Source organism: Corvus kubaryi, unplaced genomic scaffold (assembly GCF_017639235.1).
Source record: "Corvus kubaryi isolate FWS band 111438036 unplaced genomic scaffold, C.kubaryi_AGA036_p1.0 76, whole genome shotgun sequence".
In the NCBI taxonomy this organism is placed as follows: domain Eukaryota; kingdom Metazoa; phylum Chordata; class Aves; order Passeriformes; family Corvidae; genus Corvus; species Corvus kubaryi.
This window is the reverse complement of record NW_024582063.1, coordinates 13,278,014-13,293,813: the sequence shown is the minus strand read 5'-3', so window position 1 is coordinate 13,293,813 and position 15,800 is coordinate 13,278,014. Positions and strand designations below refer to the sequence as shown.

Genomic DNA, 15,800 nt, shown 5'->3' with positions numbered 1-15,800 from the left:
GGCGGGGCAGGGCTCACCATGTCGATGCTCCCGACTTTTGGCTTCACCCAAGAGCAAGTGGCCTGCGTCTGCGAGGTGCTCCAGCAAGGCGGCAACATCGAGCGGCTGGGGCGGTTCCTCTGGTCCCTCCCTGCCTGCGAGCACCTCCACAAGAACGAGAGCGTCCTGAAGGCCAAGGCGGTGGTGGCCTTCCACCGGGGCAACTTCCGCGAGCTCTACAAGATCCTGGAGAGCCACCAGTTCTCGGCGCACAACCACCCCAAGCTGCAGCAGCTCTGGCTGAAGGCGCACTACATCGAGGCGGAGAAGCTGCGGGGGCGACCCCTAGGGGCGGTGGGCAAGTACCGGGTGCGCCGCAAGTTCCCGCTGCCCCGCTCCATCTGGGACGGCGAGGAGACCAGCTACTGCTTCAAGGAGAAGAGCCGCAGCGTCCTCCGAGAGTGGTACGCCCACAACCCCTACCCGTCCCCCCGCGAGAAGCGGGAGCTGGCCGAGGCCACCGGCCTCACCACCACCCAGGTCAGCAACTGGTTCAAGAACCGCCGGCAGCGGGACCGCGCCGCCGAGGCCAAGGAAAGGTACGGCTCCCCACGGCTCCCCCGACGCCCGCGGCTCCCCGACCCCGGTGGTGGTCCCGAGCCTTCCTCTCTGTCCCGGCCCCTGCTGCGAAAGGCCCGCCAGGAGGGGACGGGCTCTCCGCCTCGGGGGCGCCCAGAGAACCAGAGGCGAGCGAGCTGGGCGCTCGGCGAAGGCGTCTGTCCGCCAAAAGTAGCCCCGGGAAAGGCGGCCGAGACCCCTTCCCCACGGACACCCCACTCCCCGCACAGCCGGCGCGGCGGCCCCGGGGCAGCCCGTGCTGCCCGGGGCGCTTCACTAGGGCCGGCGGCGACTCCTGGTTAAGCAGCGTTGCCGCCTCCTCCCCGCCGCAACCCGCCGTGAAGCCCAGCCAGGCGCCGTGGCCGGAGGTGCCCGTGCGGGTCCGCGGCCCGTCGGGAAAGGCCGGCGGCTGCGGGGCCCAAGGACAAGGGCTCCGCACCCCGCACAGCTCAGAGCGTGTCCTTGAGGGTTACCCCGGTGCAGAAAGGGACAGCCGGGGGGCAGCCGGCAACGCGTGGGTCTGAACGCTGGTAGCAAACATGTCCTCTGTCGTGGTCTCCTGGCGTGCGGCCGGAGACCTGGACAGGGACTGAGTGGAGCAACTTCTTTCCTCGCTCATGGCATTGCAGTTCTTGTTTGCTACCGAGCAAGGTGCTCACGAACGCATGTCAGTAGGTGTATGTTCTTAGGCCGAGTATGACTCTGCATCTGTGTTTTTCACGTTAAGTGGAGTGAAGGGACCATTAATCGCCGGGAAGAGGTTAATGCCTACATCCCTGGCTATTCGGGTTGACTTTTCCGTCAACAGTCCCTGTGCCTTAGGAAGACGGTTCGAAGAAGCAAAAAGGGTCCTCTTACTGCTTTCACTAGTTCACTGGCTTGCCCAGTCTGTACAGTCGTATGATGGTATGATCTGCGCGGTTAATTAGCAGCTCAGAAATCTCCTGTAGATCCGCGCCTCCGAGGAGAATTCTATCTTTGGTTTCTGCCGACCGTGCTTTGGAAACGGGCAGCGCCGAGGCCGTGCTGTTGTGCAGCCCGGCAGATTCAGGCACAGATTTGCTCTATTCATTTCCCGAAATGGCGCTAGCGCTTTAATTTTCCTTCAAATCCTCGCAAGTGTTGGTTTTACGAGATGTTAGAGATCTTTTTTATTGCTGATAGCAGGGACTCACCTTCAAATATCCAAAGGAAATGAAGGTTACACTTATTCCATTCCTTTTTTTTTTTCCCGGGGAATCAAATTTTAAAGGTCTCCAGAGACAAATAAGATTTTTGACATTGAAAAATACACTCAACCTAATATTACACTCCAGACGCTGGAAAACAGACCGTTCATGGGATTGCCATCCATTCAAGGAAACTTGTTCAAACAGAGCTTTCTTGTCTGTTTTTATTTTTTTGGCACTAAGTGTCTCCAGCCACATCCTGCAGCCCTTAGTGAGGAAAACCCGCCAGTGCAATGGCTTAACTTCTCTCGACCAAATCCTGCAGGATAGGGCCCCTCTGCCAGATAGTGTGTTTCAAAACTTCCGCAGAAGCTTTTAAATAGACTTGCATTGCCTTCAGTATTTCAGGCAGAACGGTGTCTAAACTATTTCTACGAGGGCTGTGTCTGGAGGCCTTGCCTGGACAGCAGCCCCGACCAGCTCTTGCCACTCACATTTCCGAAAAAAAACCCCCATATATAGATATATAAATATATAGATATATCTGCAAGGGCTTGGCCAGCCTCCAGCGATTTCTTGGTATTTACCGGGTGATGAATTTCGAAACTATGTCCTGCCTTTCCGAGCCTTTGTTGGCAGGCGCACCGGTGGTGCCGGCTGCCCCCGCCGCGGAGCCGTGCGAGGGCCATCCTGGCTGCGCCCACGCCGCCCGAGGAGAGGACGGAGGAGCAGCGGCGGGCGTGCCAAGTGTTTCCCGCGAGGGTCGGGGAAATCAGCGGGTTAACTCTGTTCGCTTTCCTTATCGTCCATATTGGGGTATGTTTGGAGCTTTAAGCTCAGGGCGAGGGGGGAAAGAAAAAAACATGTCCAGTTACTTAAGCAAAAGACTTTCCCTCCTGATGTGAGCCCGGGAGGTTGTTCTGCTGCACGGAGCCATCCTGCCTGCAGCTCGTCGGGCTTTGGCCTTCCCGGGAGAAATCATGGCCGAACATCTCTTCAGCTCCTAGAGCAGTTTTAAAGTTAAAAAGTCTTTTTTTTTTTTTCCCCCCTTGTAATGTGTTCCTCCCTTCCCTTCCGCCCCCCTCCTCATGCTGTGCAAACCCTTTGGAAGCAGAAAATTACGGTTTGGCAAAGTGACACTTTCCACTGGGCTAGTGAGAGACTCTGTTTACAAGCTCAGCGGACCTTAGACCTAAGTGCCAGATGAAGAGGCCTTGGAGGCTTGCAGAGTTTTTAAACCTACTGTTTTTGCACTCCCCTCCGCTCGCTGCTCCCCGGAGCCAGCTCCCCGCCGCCCCCGCTCCCGCGGTGCGCACCCCGGAGCGACGGCCACATGGTGATTTCCCTCCCTCTTTTGTGTTTCCTATAGGGAAAACAACGAGAATTCCAACTCCAACAGCCACAACCCGCTCTCGGCGTCAATGAACGGGAATAAGACAGTTTTGGGGAGCTCAGAGGACGAGAAGACGCCGTCAGGGACCCCGGATCACACCTCCTCCAGCCCCGCGCTGCTGCTCAGCTCCAACCCCGGGCTGCAGCCCCTGCACGGCCTGGGCCACCCCCAGGGCCCCAGCGCCATCCCCGTGCCCAGCGCCGACCCCATGCACCACCACAGCTTGCAGGACTCCATTCTCAACCCCATGTCATCTAACTTGGTCGATCTGGGCTCTTAAAACCGTGTACACGCTCCCTCCCTCGCGCCAGCCCTCCTTTACTCATTTTTTTCCTTTTTTCCCCCCTTAATCTTACCAGGGACTTTGAAAGCAATGACAAACACTTTAATGTATATGTTGTGCCCTTTGGCAGCAGGCTGGCTGCAGGTTTGCAAGGTAGTGGACTCCGCTGATGTTGTGAAAAGCCTTAAGGGTTGCTTACAGGCGTTTTCAGGTGTGTAAGGACTGTTGGACAGGAGCCGTGATTTTCACGGCTGGCTGTAAGGCTGATCGGTGTAGCAGCTCATTCCAGCCTTAACTTCACGAATCTCTCAGTGGTGTCACTCGATCGGGCCGGTCTGTGTGGGAAGAGGCACATCGTAATTTTTTTTTTTTTCGGGGGGTGGGGAAGAAAGGGGAGCGCAAGGCTGCTGTTGTCATGCCTGTTTGAAAGTTACACATCGCTCCCGTTATTCTATTATAGTTATGTATCCGTGGCAGGTGTACGATGTACAATTTCAACTAAGAATTCAAAAGTTGTAGTCAAGATAAAGCAGCAACACGCGCTCTAGGCAGACTCCGTAATCTTCTTGTAGCTGATGCTATGCAGAGAGACAGCTTCTTTGGCCTTGTCCATGTGGTGCTTTCGCCATTTGCTGGGTGGGAAAGGAAGTGATGGCCCGGCTCCGGCCCGAAGGAAGGAAGAAGTAGATTTTCCCCTCGGTGTGCAACGCGGGCTGAAGGGGGCTTTAAAAAGAAAAGAGGAATTGCTGCTCAAGTGTAGACCTAAACGACAGTATCAACCGCAAGTCACTCACCTTAGTTTTGTTTATTGTTTATATTATGTGAATACATTATTTGGAAAATATTTCTGCTTTTATTTTATAATAAAATTTAGAAATTTAACTCGGCGTATGGTTGCTTCTCTCGCCCGAGGGGTGTTTTCGGGCTCAGTCCTGAGCGGAGCAGAGCGGGCGTCCTGGTGGGGACGCCGGGAGGGCGGTGTCCGGTGGTCAGAGCCCCGCCACCCTGCCCCGTTTGGCCCGGGCACGTCGGGCCCCTTGCCGGCCCGGTCCGGGGAAGCTGCGAGCGCCGGGGAGAGCTGAAGTCGCCCTGCGGGAGCGGAGAGCCAAGGGCACGGGGAGAGACAGGCGGTGAGGGCCCAGAGGGAAGAGGAGAGGTCGCCCACCTGCTTCCCGAGGGCACGGCCGTACAGGCGGCAGGATTTTCTGCCCCAGTGTCCGCCTGCCCCGGCAAAAAGCCGCCCCCTCTCTCCCCACCTCGCCCTGAGGGCGGGTGGGCAAACCGAGCGTGGCCAGACCATGCTCCGGGGTCCAGCACGGCTGGGCTGCAAACGCCTTTCCGGCGCCTGCGGGAGTGATGCTGGGAAAGGGATTTCTCTATTCCTCTCCTTTTTCTTTCTTTCTTTTTAATTTCCTTTCCTGTAAGCACCGCGTGGCAAGAGACAGGCAGGTTGCTTGCCAGTTTGCCCCTTTAAGAGAGCTCAGGACCCTTGCAGCTTGCACCCTTGCTATTCGTCTTCGCTAGAAGCCGAATGTGTTACGTGCTTAAAATGTTCTCAGAGCTTGCAAAGGGTTTTATATCTTCCTTTTGGTTTTTTCTTTAAATCTTTAAAATAAATTTCTTGTGAAAAATAAACCGAGAAAACGATATGGCTTCAAGCGGGATAGAAGTATGTGTAAATCAGCGAAGATCTTGTCCAGGTTTCAGATGCTGGCTGAAATTTCAATCAGTGGGAGTATTGTGCGGGCAGTGTCCTAATTTGGTGTAATCTGGGTCTGGATTAGCGCCTCTGTGCATTTGCGGGAGTCCGCGAAAAGCACATTTCTCTGAGGTCCCGTTAAAAGCCTGTAGGAGGGAATGTATGGATGTCGGTAATGGGGAGACTCGGCCTCCGGAAAAAAGCTCTCCCTTAGTCGCCGTTATAAATCCAGTTTCCTCGTTATGCTGGGGCGCAGCGAGGCACAGTATTTTATCGGAGGCAATGTGGTATATTCGAGTTTGTGTTTCCCCCACTTCTGCTCTTTGGGGTGATTTTTACAGTAGCAGAGATGATGTGGATGATGCCTGTGCTGTGGGAGCATACCAGTGTGGCCTTACGTGCATTAGGGTCTAAATAGAAGATCCTGTTATTGCCAATGAGAGGCATCTAATATTTTAGCTATGGATTTTAATTCTTTGAAAATAAACATTTTGCAAGTAGAGGAACCACTGCTTCCTAGAGCTAGAGAAGATCTCTGCTCCCTGTAAAATAACACACGCAGTGGTGCAATATTGCAAAGAATTAATTAATTGGCTAGTTAATTATTTTGTATTTTTGTAGATAAAAATGAGTTTGGGAAGAAAAACAGAATGTCTGGGTTAATAAAACATGGCCTCGAAACCGAAATAAAGCCTTAAGGCTTTGCCTGCTGGAGAAAGAAAAAATGAGAAAGAGTAAAGCCAAGATGGGGAATATTTAAAGAGGCAGTATGAAAACAGGATGGGGTTTACGTGATTAATAAAAGGTCATATTGCACAGAGGAGGCAGAATTCGATCGGGGAAAGTAAATTGAGAGCTGACACGGTGAGAAAGGCCCTTTGAGAGACTGGGATCTGTGAAAACTCATGTACATTTCAGTGAGGATCATTTATATATGGAGAAATTAAGAGAGGGCTAGTCGCTGAGGCCAGTTAAAGATGGCTAGAAACAGAAATCATGCAGTAAGGAAAAAAATCTGCAGGTCAATCTGGCATTAAGGGCGCACACAGCTCAAAGCCCCAATGATGGGACGTGTGTAATGCAACCTGAAAACCCGAACATGTTAAGACTCATTTTATCAGACCATACTTGCCTTAGTACTGATGTTTGGTAAATTAGTCCAAATCCCTCCAATTTTCCACGCACAAAAAAAGTTCCTGATAGAGGAATATGCCGAAACTGACGTGACTAATCCTTGGTTTTAAACAGATTAGTTATGATTCACTAGCATTAGGTTACATGGGACATATTTCATCTCAGGGTTAGTTGTTCCTGGGGTGCCCGCATGGGTTTCGGGGCATAAATCAAAAGACGGTTCGGTTCCGGCAGGTTTTGTCCGTGAAACTCCCCCTGGCTATCCTCGGACTGAGGCCAGGATGTGGCGGGCAAACTGCACGGCCGATCCCCTATAGCTTGGACGATTTGGGGAAGAACCGCACTCTCTGTCTGTCTCATATATGCACACACACACCCCTTTATATACATACACACGCCTATATATGTATGTATGTTTACATATAATATATGTGTAAGCAGTAATTGCCCTCGAACTAAAATCTTACCAAATTACACAATGTATTCAGCATTTGCGGCCCCCCAAACTGTGAATGGAGCCATTCCTTTAGGTAGCAGGGAGCTGAATATTCACGTGTACCAGGGCAGAATTTTCTTCTGCTGTATTTTACTGTATGAGCGTTCACGGACCTGGTGCTGCGCCAAAGAGAGCCGTGAGAAAAATAGCTCATTTGAGACAGAAAACGGTTCTGTCCATCCTGACAAAGTGCAACTCGTCACCCTGACGGGGAAATACTGATGGATGCGATGAGAGAGCATCCCGACAGGCTACTGGAGACGCGGCACATTTTCCGACACTTCTGGGGACAGGTAGCAAGTTTATAGGAGCAAGAGCCTTCCTATGTGTAGGAAAGCGTATGCCAGAGCTTGCTGGCTGAACACCTTCCATCTACGAGCCCTTGCAGGCTCTTGGGGGTAACCAGGACTCTCATCTACAAGGCTGGGTGGCTGCATTCTCCTTTGGATAATATAAGCCGGTTTGGAGACACTCGACATGATCCACAGGAGAGAAGTCGCCCGCTCGGCATGTATTTGTGGGCTACCCTGGACAAAGATACTTCGCCTCTTCTCCCCAGATCTGGTGCAGCAGCTTGGGCCTAACCAAGGTCTCAATGTGTGTTTGAGGGGGGCTGCTGCAGCCCCGGAACGAAAAGCCTTGGGAGTGCCCCTGCCTTATCCAGCGATGTTTGTGTAAGGCACTGGGGCTCCTGTTACCAGACCCGGAAACAAAATCTCTTGCCTTCTTTAGGAGAAACAAATGCAGCCCAGTATGAGCAGGCTTTTGCCTTGAACAAACCCTCACTTGAGCATGACAAATAATGTAGGGGGGTGGCGATGAAAACACTGGGCACTGGCCCTTACTGCTGAGCTCTTTAACGTCTTCTGCTTAGTGAATCAAAACGCTGAGGCTCAGGCAGCCAAGAAAAATATACTGAAGGGAACTTTCAGTGCTTCAGTACACAAGGAAAAGGTGAGGGTTTTGTCTGAAGGAGAGTAGCTCTGGGATTTGGAAAAAATACATAAACCTCGGAGCTGGGCTGCGGGTAACATTCTTCCTATTTTGCTGCGGGGAGTGGTGCTCAAAGCTTTCCCTCCGTGCATCGAGGAGGCGCCTCCTTGCTCGGGAAGAAGGTCCATCCATTACCATTAAAATAAACGGGAGGCGGGTGTTATTTATTAGCGATTTTTTTTTGCCGGGCTTGGGTAAGAACGCTCCATCTCAGCTCTAAATATCAGATCCGCCTTTATCCGGAGTCCCGGTGTGCAGCTGGCCGGCAGACTACCTCTAGCCCAAGTAGTGTAGGAAAAAGAAAAACAAAAAAAGAAAAGAGAGAGAAGGAAAGAAAATAATCACTTTTAACACCCCCCCCAAAACAAACAACCAAACAACCAAACAACTAAACAACAACAAAAACAAAAAACAAACAAAAGCAAAAAAACACCACCCAATCAGACACACGTAAACAAATTGGGACCTCATCAAGAGTTTGGGACGGAGAGGTTGGTTTAGCTAAGGTGGACGGACAGGTAACATGTCAAATCAGCATACAGTGCTGGTAAGGAAAGGATGGTAGGAGAGGAGAAATCACTTGGAAAGATGAAAATCGCACATGTGCTTCTGATGACCCCATCAGATGCGAAGTCCTCCAGGAAATACATATTTGAAACAGCCAGGAAAAACAAACATGCCTTTTATAGACTTACTTGTCCCGCCATGAAAAATGCAAACCTCGGTATGGTGCGTGTGTACCCAGGGGGTGGGAGGAAGGAAGGGGGAATAGATTTTGTAAAGAATCCGTTGAAAGCCACCTTCATCAGGAATATTAATTTGCGCTGCCCTGCTCTCCAAAAATATGCTGCATGAAAACCGAGGCAGCATTTGGATCTGACGCGTGTAAGACGAATATCTGAGTCTGAAAAGTGACTGTCAGGAGCTCGTCTGGGCGTCAACCCAGGCAAGACTGGCTGGCAACAGGGAGGAAGAAAAAAACCGGGGTGTGTGAAGAGTTATAAAGAGGGACTTTATCAAGACTACAGTTTTTTGCAAAGTTGGACAAGGTCCAATAAATCATATTGGAAGAGCGATTTCTAGTCGTGCAGGAGTTTGGGTCTGGGCAGAGGTACTCCCAACCGCGCCGTTCCAAAGCGATGTAGTCGTGCTGAAGATCGGGGGAGAGAGCAGGGAATTCGATCAGAGAGAACTTTAGCAGTAAAGGTTTCATCGTTCCTCCTCCCGAACCCCGACCACCCTGTCCACGGAGCCGAACACAGCGCGGGCAGGCTCCGACGGGACATCTGATCCCGCTCCCCACTTTCCTTCCCGTTCCTTCCCACCTCCTCCGGAAGGTGACCATCTGTTGTCTCCGCCGCGGGGCCCGGCTTTTGCCCGGTGCTTTGGAAACGCCGGCGGCAGGTGCCCCGGGGGAAGTGGCCCCCTCGGCGTGGGGACACACGGTCCTTCAGGAGCGGCGAAGGTGCACGGCCAGTCAGTCACCCGCGGGTGAGACATCTCTCCCTGCACAGCTGGAGTGCTGCCGCGAGGGGGCAGGTGACTGAACACCTCCGGTTCAATGGCATGCGTTTGATTGAAAGTGACTAAATACCGTCCTCTTTTTGTCACCGGGGAACTGCGCGACGGGTCATTACCAAAGACCGAGGTAGTGACTTCCTCGAGTAAGGCCCGACCTGACAACCGAGCAGGGCCGCTCCGGGACCCCTCTTCCATTTCCCCCGACGCCGTGGAACCAAGCGGCCGTCGGGGGCTGTCCGTGCCGCGGAGCGCCCCGGCTGTTCCCGACTGTCGGGGCACGCCCGGGTCAGGAGCGGGATCTGCGCCCTGCAGCCCGTTCCTCCCGGCCCGCGCCGCTTCGCCGCCCACCACCAAAGCCGGGGGAGCGGGGCAAGGGCACGGCCTCCCCTGGGCACAGGGGCTCCCGGAGCCGGTGAAGGGGGCTCCCAGGCTGCTGCCGGGCCAGGGACGGCTGGGTTTCTCTCCGTGCTCTGAGACATTCGGTTACCCAGGAGCCCAATAGCTGCTCGGGGCAGTGCACCGCGCAGCGAGCGAGGCCGCGGCTGGAGCGGGGGAAATGAGGGGACATTGAAAAATTATGAAGAGTTTGGGACATCGTTCTTAAGACCGTGTCGAGAGCACACCCAACAAAAATATCAACAACTGGAAAGGCAGGACAGTTAGGAAACCTCCCGGAACCAAACGAAACCAGACGTGGGGAAGAGAGGTGTCGGCAGGGCTGAGTAGGGTGCGGAACTGGGCGGCGGGGGCCCCACGGGTAGCCGTGGAGAGAGTGGCGTGGGATTGGGCTTTGTCCCTGAGTAGGTCACCTCGCTGCTTCCCCGAATTAGTGGATGATCCCACGTCACTGGCGCTTTTAGCAGAAACCGAAGCGGTCAGAGGGAAGAGGAGTCGCTGACTGACACGGGGTCTGCTGCTGCGGCTGTGTGCGGATGCGGCTCCGTCTCCCCGAACGTGCCCAGAAAATGCTTTCTCCCTCATAGCTGCGGCAAATCCCCGCAGGTGTGGTGTCTCTACGGTGTGGTTTCTGTCGGAGAAAAGTCCCAGATCCCTTTTAGCTTAGAGAGGTTTTTTGTTCTTTTGTTTTTTCCGGGTGAGACTGGCACAGCCAAAGGGATGATGTTTCCCACCTATCGGGTATTTGAGATCTGATGGCCGGTCTCCGAGATACCGTCCCCATGGGGGATCTGCGTAGGTGAAGGGAGGCCAGCCGCTGTCCTGTAATTACCCTAAATCGAGTGTATTTATTATCTCGACAGTGTCGGTAGGAAGGGGTCGCTCCTGCCTCCACATCGCCCCGCTGGGGCACAACGGGGAGCTCTGTCCGGGGCGCGTAGGCTCCCCAGCCTGCCCTTGACCCCCGCCACCCTTAGAGGACACAGAATGCCCCTGCCATCGGCGCCGAGGGTTGCGTTGCGGGGGGACCCCAGCCCCCCGTAAGTACCCAGCGGAGACCCGACTCCCCCTCCCCGGGCCCGGCGCTGCTTGTATGGGCTCGCTGGAGCCGGGGCAGCCCTGAGAGACGCAGAGAGCGGCTGCGGTGTTAGAACGAGGGAAGGCTTAAGCCTGCCGCCTACCCGCTCGCTTGGCATGCGTTGCCATTTCGATGGTATCTCGCTTTTGGAATCATTTTATGGCTGGGGGAAATCTAATCCAGTGAAGAGAAAGGAAGAGAATACTGTTGGCATTGAATGAACTCCGTGTGGTAATTTTCGGGCAAATGAGAGAGTTTCCATGCCAAAGCAGTGTTTTCTCGTCGGGTCTGCTCATACTCTGAAGGGAGGCGAAGACACCATTTAAGAAATCCAGCTGGTTGCAAATCATACATTTAATCTCTCAGCTGGAATGATTTAATGGATCAGTATCGAGTAACAGCCCTGGAAAAGTAGCCTCCTAAAAAAAACAGAGATAAATCCTGATTGAATAATAGTAAATGAAAACCGTGGATTACGGTGACTGCAAGACAGTATTTTCTTTGCAGTTCTCGAAAGATGCCCCCTCAGAGGGGCCAATCGAGCCGACAAAGCCCCGCGTGCCGGTTTGATGTTGGCGGGGCAGGTCCCGGCAGCTGCCGTGCCCCCGCTTAACCCGCCTGGGTGCGGGTTCCCCACTCGCTCCTCAAGCCCTGAGTACCTTCCGAGACAGCTTGTCTGCAGCGCAAGCAGCAGGGACAAGCTCTAGCTCCGGCGCTCGGTGGCCGAGCGAACGCCGACGTGCCCGGGTCTGAGGCGGGGGACATCGGCTGGGACACCGCGGGGCTCCTCCTTGGGACCGTCAGCCCCGGGCCGCGGTGGCGGCCTTGCAGTAACCCACTCGTCTGCCTTGGGCAGGCCCAGGGGCCTCGCCGGGATTTTTCTTTTCCTTCAGAGAAGACGTTGAAGCGGGAACGCCGGGAAAAGTGGATTTTTTCCTCGAAATGTGAAAACAGGAGAACAAACCCGTTGCCCCTCTCTGTCATTTCGGGTCGTGTGAGAGACAGGAGAGGGGTCTGCATCTGAAGCAGTATCAGGGTGCCAGGGAAAGACGTGGGGCACAGGGGCCCGCCCGTCGCCCCGCGCTGCCGCCGCCCGCTGCCGGCGGGACCCGGGGGTCACTGACGCGGCGAGGGCCCCTCCGGCGACCGGGGCTCCGGGGGCTTTTTTAACCATTCTGTTGCCGCAACTTTAAGAGCAGTCCGGGCAAAGCCGTCATTGAAAGTAGGATCACGGCCGGGAGTGCAAAAGCACTTGACTCGCCTCCCCTGGCCGAGGAGAAGGTCATTACCGCATCTAATTAAAAGCAGTGCCTCGGTAGGCAGGTGCTTCCCTTGCAGCGGCCCCGGGAGCTGGGCAGCCCTCAGCAGCCCTTCGGTGTCGGCGCTCGGGCCAAGAGGGGCCGGGCTACCAAGCGGGACCACGGCCTCTAACCCCAAAAGCCCCCGGGGACACCATCCCGCGCCTCGTTCTGCCCTGCGAGCTGGGAGAAAGAAGGACAGGACCGAGTCGTCAGCACACGCATGGCCGCTGCCCGCACACCTGTGGGAGCTGCCCGTGCTGCCCTTCTCGGTCCTGCGGCGGCGAGGGGCCGAGGGTCTCTTTTTTATTATTATTTTTATTATTTTCCAAAAACATTTTATTGTTTCTTCGCAGCTCGGATGAGCAAGGGTTTTAGGGTGAGAGGTGGGTTTGCTGTCACGTTTCCCGGTGACCCCGTGAGGCACCGTCGGTGAGCGTCCCTGCAGGGGGCTGGGAAGGGGTACCCTGGGAGGGTGGGGGCACACACCTTTGCTTTAGGTTATTTTACTGCGGACAAAGATGTGAGGGGAGCCACGGTAGTGCGGCAGCGGCCGTCCCGCAGCCCGCCCGGCCGGGTCGAGCAGCATCGTCCTTATAAGGAATGTAATTCAAGGGCGAATGTCGTCAGCACGGCATTAGCACATTTTTGTCATTAAATGTACTCCAGTAGTAATAGTTGTTTATATTTACAGGGCATTCTTGAACGCAAACCACATGTTCAAATCATCCCTAGATGAATGTGGAGCCGGTGAAAGTCAGTGCTTTCCGAGGACAATTTTGGTGACAAGGGCAGCTCGGGTCAAAACTAGTTTAGTTTGGTGTCACCTATTTTTAGACACAGAAAATCTAAAAGAAGTTAAAGAAACAGGACACTGAAAAAAAATCTTAGAAAGTGTTGCAAATCTCAATCTATTTTTTCTTGTTCGTATAATCGTGAACACAATCTCAGCCTCTCTCTAAAAATATTACTCTATGTATGCACTGTATATTAATCTAAATTTAAAACAGCTACTCCATTTCAAAAGACCTCTCCAAAGCTTTTCAACCATTTCAATGTCTTATGAGGTTTTTACATAGCAAGCTTGTTAAAATTCTAATTTCTTTTTCTGCAGGTGATACGGACTTTGACAAATGGATATTTTATATTTCCTATAAATACTTTTCATATTGTCTTAAATTTATTAGTACAAGCTTTTGAAAAAACCTCCACCTGCCTGGTTTGCTGAAATCATAGCTACTGTCACGCAGCTCATTTCTGTAAGAAAAGTTAAGTAAAACAGCTATTCTAAAAAGTGGTCATTTGCACTAACCAGAAAACAGTTGATGCTAATTCTGAAGGACTCAAGGTGCTATTTAACATGTTACTTTCAATCTATACAATCTTTATGACTACTTTTTCTATTAAGCGACTCATATCCAACAAACATGTAAGTGGATATGTGTACAATTTCTATTTAGGTACAATATGCTTTAAAGCACAGATTCATGGGTGTTTAATGTTATTAGTAACAGTATAGCTACAGAAGTTCAAATAATAAATTCTTTCTAAAGTATTTGAAATGGATTTGTGTTTTCTCCTTGATTTGTTTTTCAGCCAAGGGCTAAAGCCTGGCCCTGTTCTTTTTGAAGACAGTGGCAAAGTTCCCACCTACACCCCAAGGAGCTGTGAAGTCAGTCAGAGTTTTTCCATGGACTTTGGATCAAGCCCATAGCATGAGTCAATTTAAGAAGTGATTAATTCTCTCTCATAGAAATGCACATTGCCTTTGCTTAGATAACTGCATCTCGAGGATTTTTTCACCCCCATATTCTAGGATCCTAAATGAAGAAATTATCTGGTAAAAATTTCCTTGAAATGGGTCCAGCCCTCTCTGCCCCCACCAAGTACTCACCTCCAGTTTTGGACTTGCCCTAGGTGGCACCACTCTTACACACACCCATTGTTTTTGTCACTATTTGCCTTCTGACCTGTCTTCCCTGTAATCCTCCAGCAAATGGACAAGGAGACGCAGGGAGTCACTGGAGCCCCAACAGCAGCACCAGACACAGGGATGACATAAAAAGAAAGACCCACTCTCCCCATTCTTCATTTCTGGCAGTAACTCCCCCGCTTTCTTCACTCTGCAATCTTCTCAACCTCCCTTCAATGAATGTGTCCCAGGATAAGTGGTTTTATGTGAGTAGGAAAGGCTTTAATGCCCTCTGCTAGTTACAGAAAACTCATCCACCCCTCGCCACTCACCACTGACTAAACAGAAAGAGCCGGGGTCTCTTTGGATGCAGTCTCTTTGGAAGACCAGTCTGTTTGGGTAGATCCTGGTAATGAAAACAGCTGACTTTGACGAAGTCATCTACTAACAGATTCTCCAAGGACAACAATGCATCCAGCACCGGGCAGGGGCAGGCACTACTGGGGGATGATGGGCCCCTCCTGCAGCCTGGCCGCCCCCAGGTGTCCCCCAGCAGCTGGTGCATGTTCGTATCTGCCGTACCTATCTCTCTCTGCTCAGCCAGCACCAGCAGAGGGGGGAAAGGTGAGCCCCTTGCTGCATTTCCAGCTTGCCGTCAGTCTGTGCTCTGTATAGTTTGGCTGGACCCCAGAGCCCGCCTGGGAATCTTCAGATCACATCTGTGTTTGATTACATCTGTTTGGAGCATCTGTTTATGTCTATCTGTGGCATTAAAAAGGAATCTCCAAGGCCTGTTTTGTTGTGTCATGCAGAAATTAAGTGGTGTCAGCGAGTCAGCGCTGCAGCACCGTCAGTGACCCAGCAACCAGAGCAGCCTGAGTGTGCGAGCAGAGCCCAGGGAGATGAGGACAGGGGGCAACAGGGAGGAGCAAATGGGTGCTTGGGTTTCATCCACCAATGCTGGCGCATGGACCCACTGCCACCAGCACTCACTGACAGTTCTTCTGCGCAAGATCTGCTTGTGTTTATGCATGTCCAGAAGAGGCATTGTCATAATTAATGTTTCCTCATTTCTTGCAAATTCCTGCTGTCCAAGGAGTGAATAAAGCTGGGTAGGTTGGAAGAGTTTGTACATTTGTGTGTATTTCCCAAATAGTGGCTTGGAAACCTGTGGTTGCTGATCCCAGTGCTTCCCACTCAGGTGTAAACCACTGGAATCTCCAGCTGGTGCAGCAGTACTGGCTGGGAAGGCTGGAGGGCAAGCAGTGAGGACAGAAGCGAGACAGAGCTTAGAGAACTCGGCATTTATTTATGGCATAATAGCAATTAATCTCACCTTTTAATTTTGTGGCAACTGTATCTAGTCTCTGGCTGCATTCAGCCAGAAACAAAATCACTGCACACAAGCAGGTTGGTGACATTGATATTTCATAAATTTTCTTCTATCATTTACAAACAGGTAAGTTTTATCCAATTGAAACAGGTGGTGGAAGGCAGTGCTGCATTTCATCTGTGGTTGTGTTGAAACGGTGGATTTGCAAATGCAGTGGGTTGGTTTTTTAAACTAGATGTGGAGATCTAATTGGCAATGCTTTAAAAAAAAAAAAAAAGGACAAAATATTTATGAGAACCCACACTCAACTCCTCAAAACAGACAAGAGTGCTAATCTGACTGTCCATTACAGAGTGAAGGTCAGCAAGAAGAACACCCAGCGTGACCTGTGTGCTTCAGGATACTGGTACGGCTACAAGCACCTGTAAGCAAAAGCAGCATAAGCATTTTACAGCTGAGCAATCTGGGACAGGGAACTGGCTAACAAGCCTGGAATTC

The 15,800-nt window shown here is 52.2% G+C and overlaps 1 protein-coding gene and 1 long non-coding RNA gene across 2 annotated transcripts in view; one reads left to right on the top strand and one right to left on the bottom strand.

Moving 5' to 3' along the window:
* LOC121675889 overlaps positions 1-95 on the bottom strand; it is a 25,942-nt gene extending 25,847 nt beyond the window's left edge. Inside the window, exon 1 of the long non-coding RNA XR_006020264.1 lies at positions 18-95. This is a non-coding gene — a long non-coding RNA (uncharacterized LOC121675889). The remainder of the gene's footprint in view (positions 1-17) is intronic.
* SIX2 (SIX homeobox 2) lies at positions 7-4,324 on the top strand. The gene is made up of 2 exons (XM_042051717.1): positions 7-578; positions 3,136-4,324. Exons 1-2 carry the CDS (start codon positions 19-21, stop codon positions 3,437-3,439), a joined length of 864 nt encoding a protein of 287 aa, XP_041907651.1. The 5' UTR covers positions 7-18; the 3' UTR covers positions 3,440-4,324.
* The last annotated feature ends 11,476 nt before the right edge of the window (positions 4,325-15,800 follow it).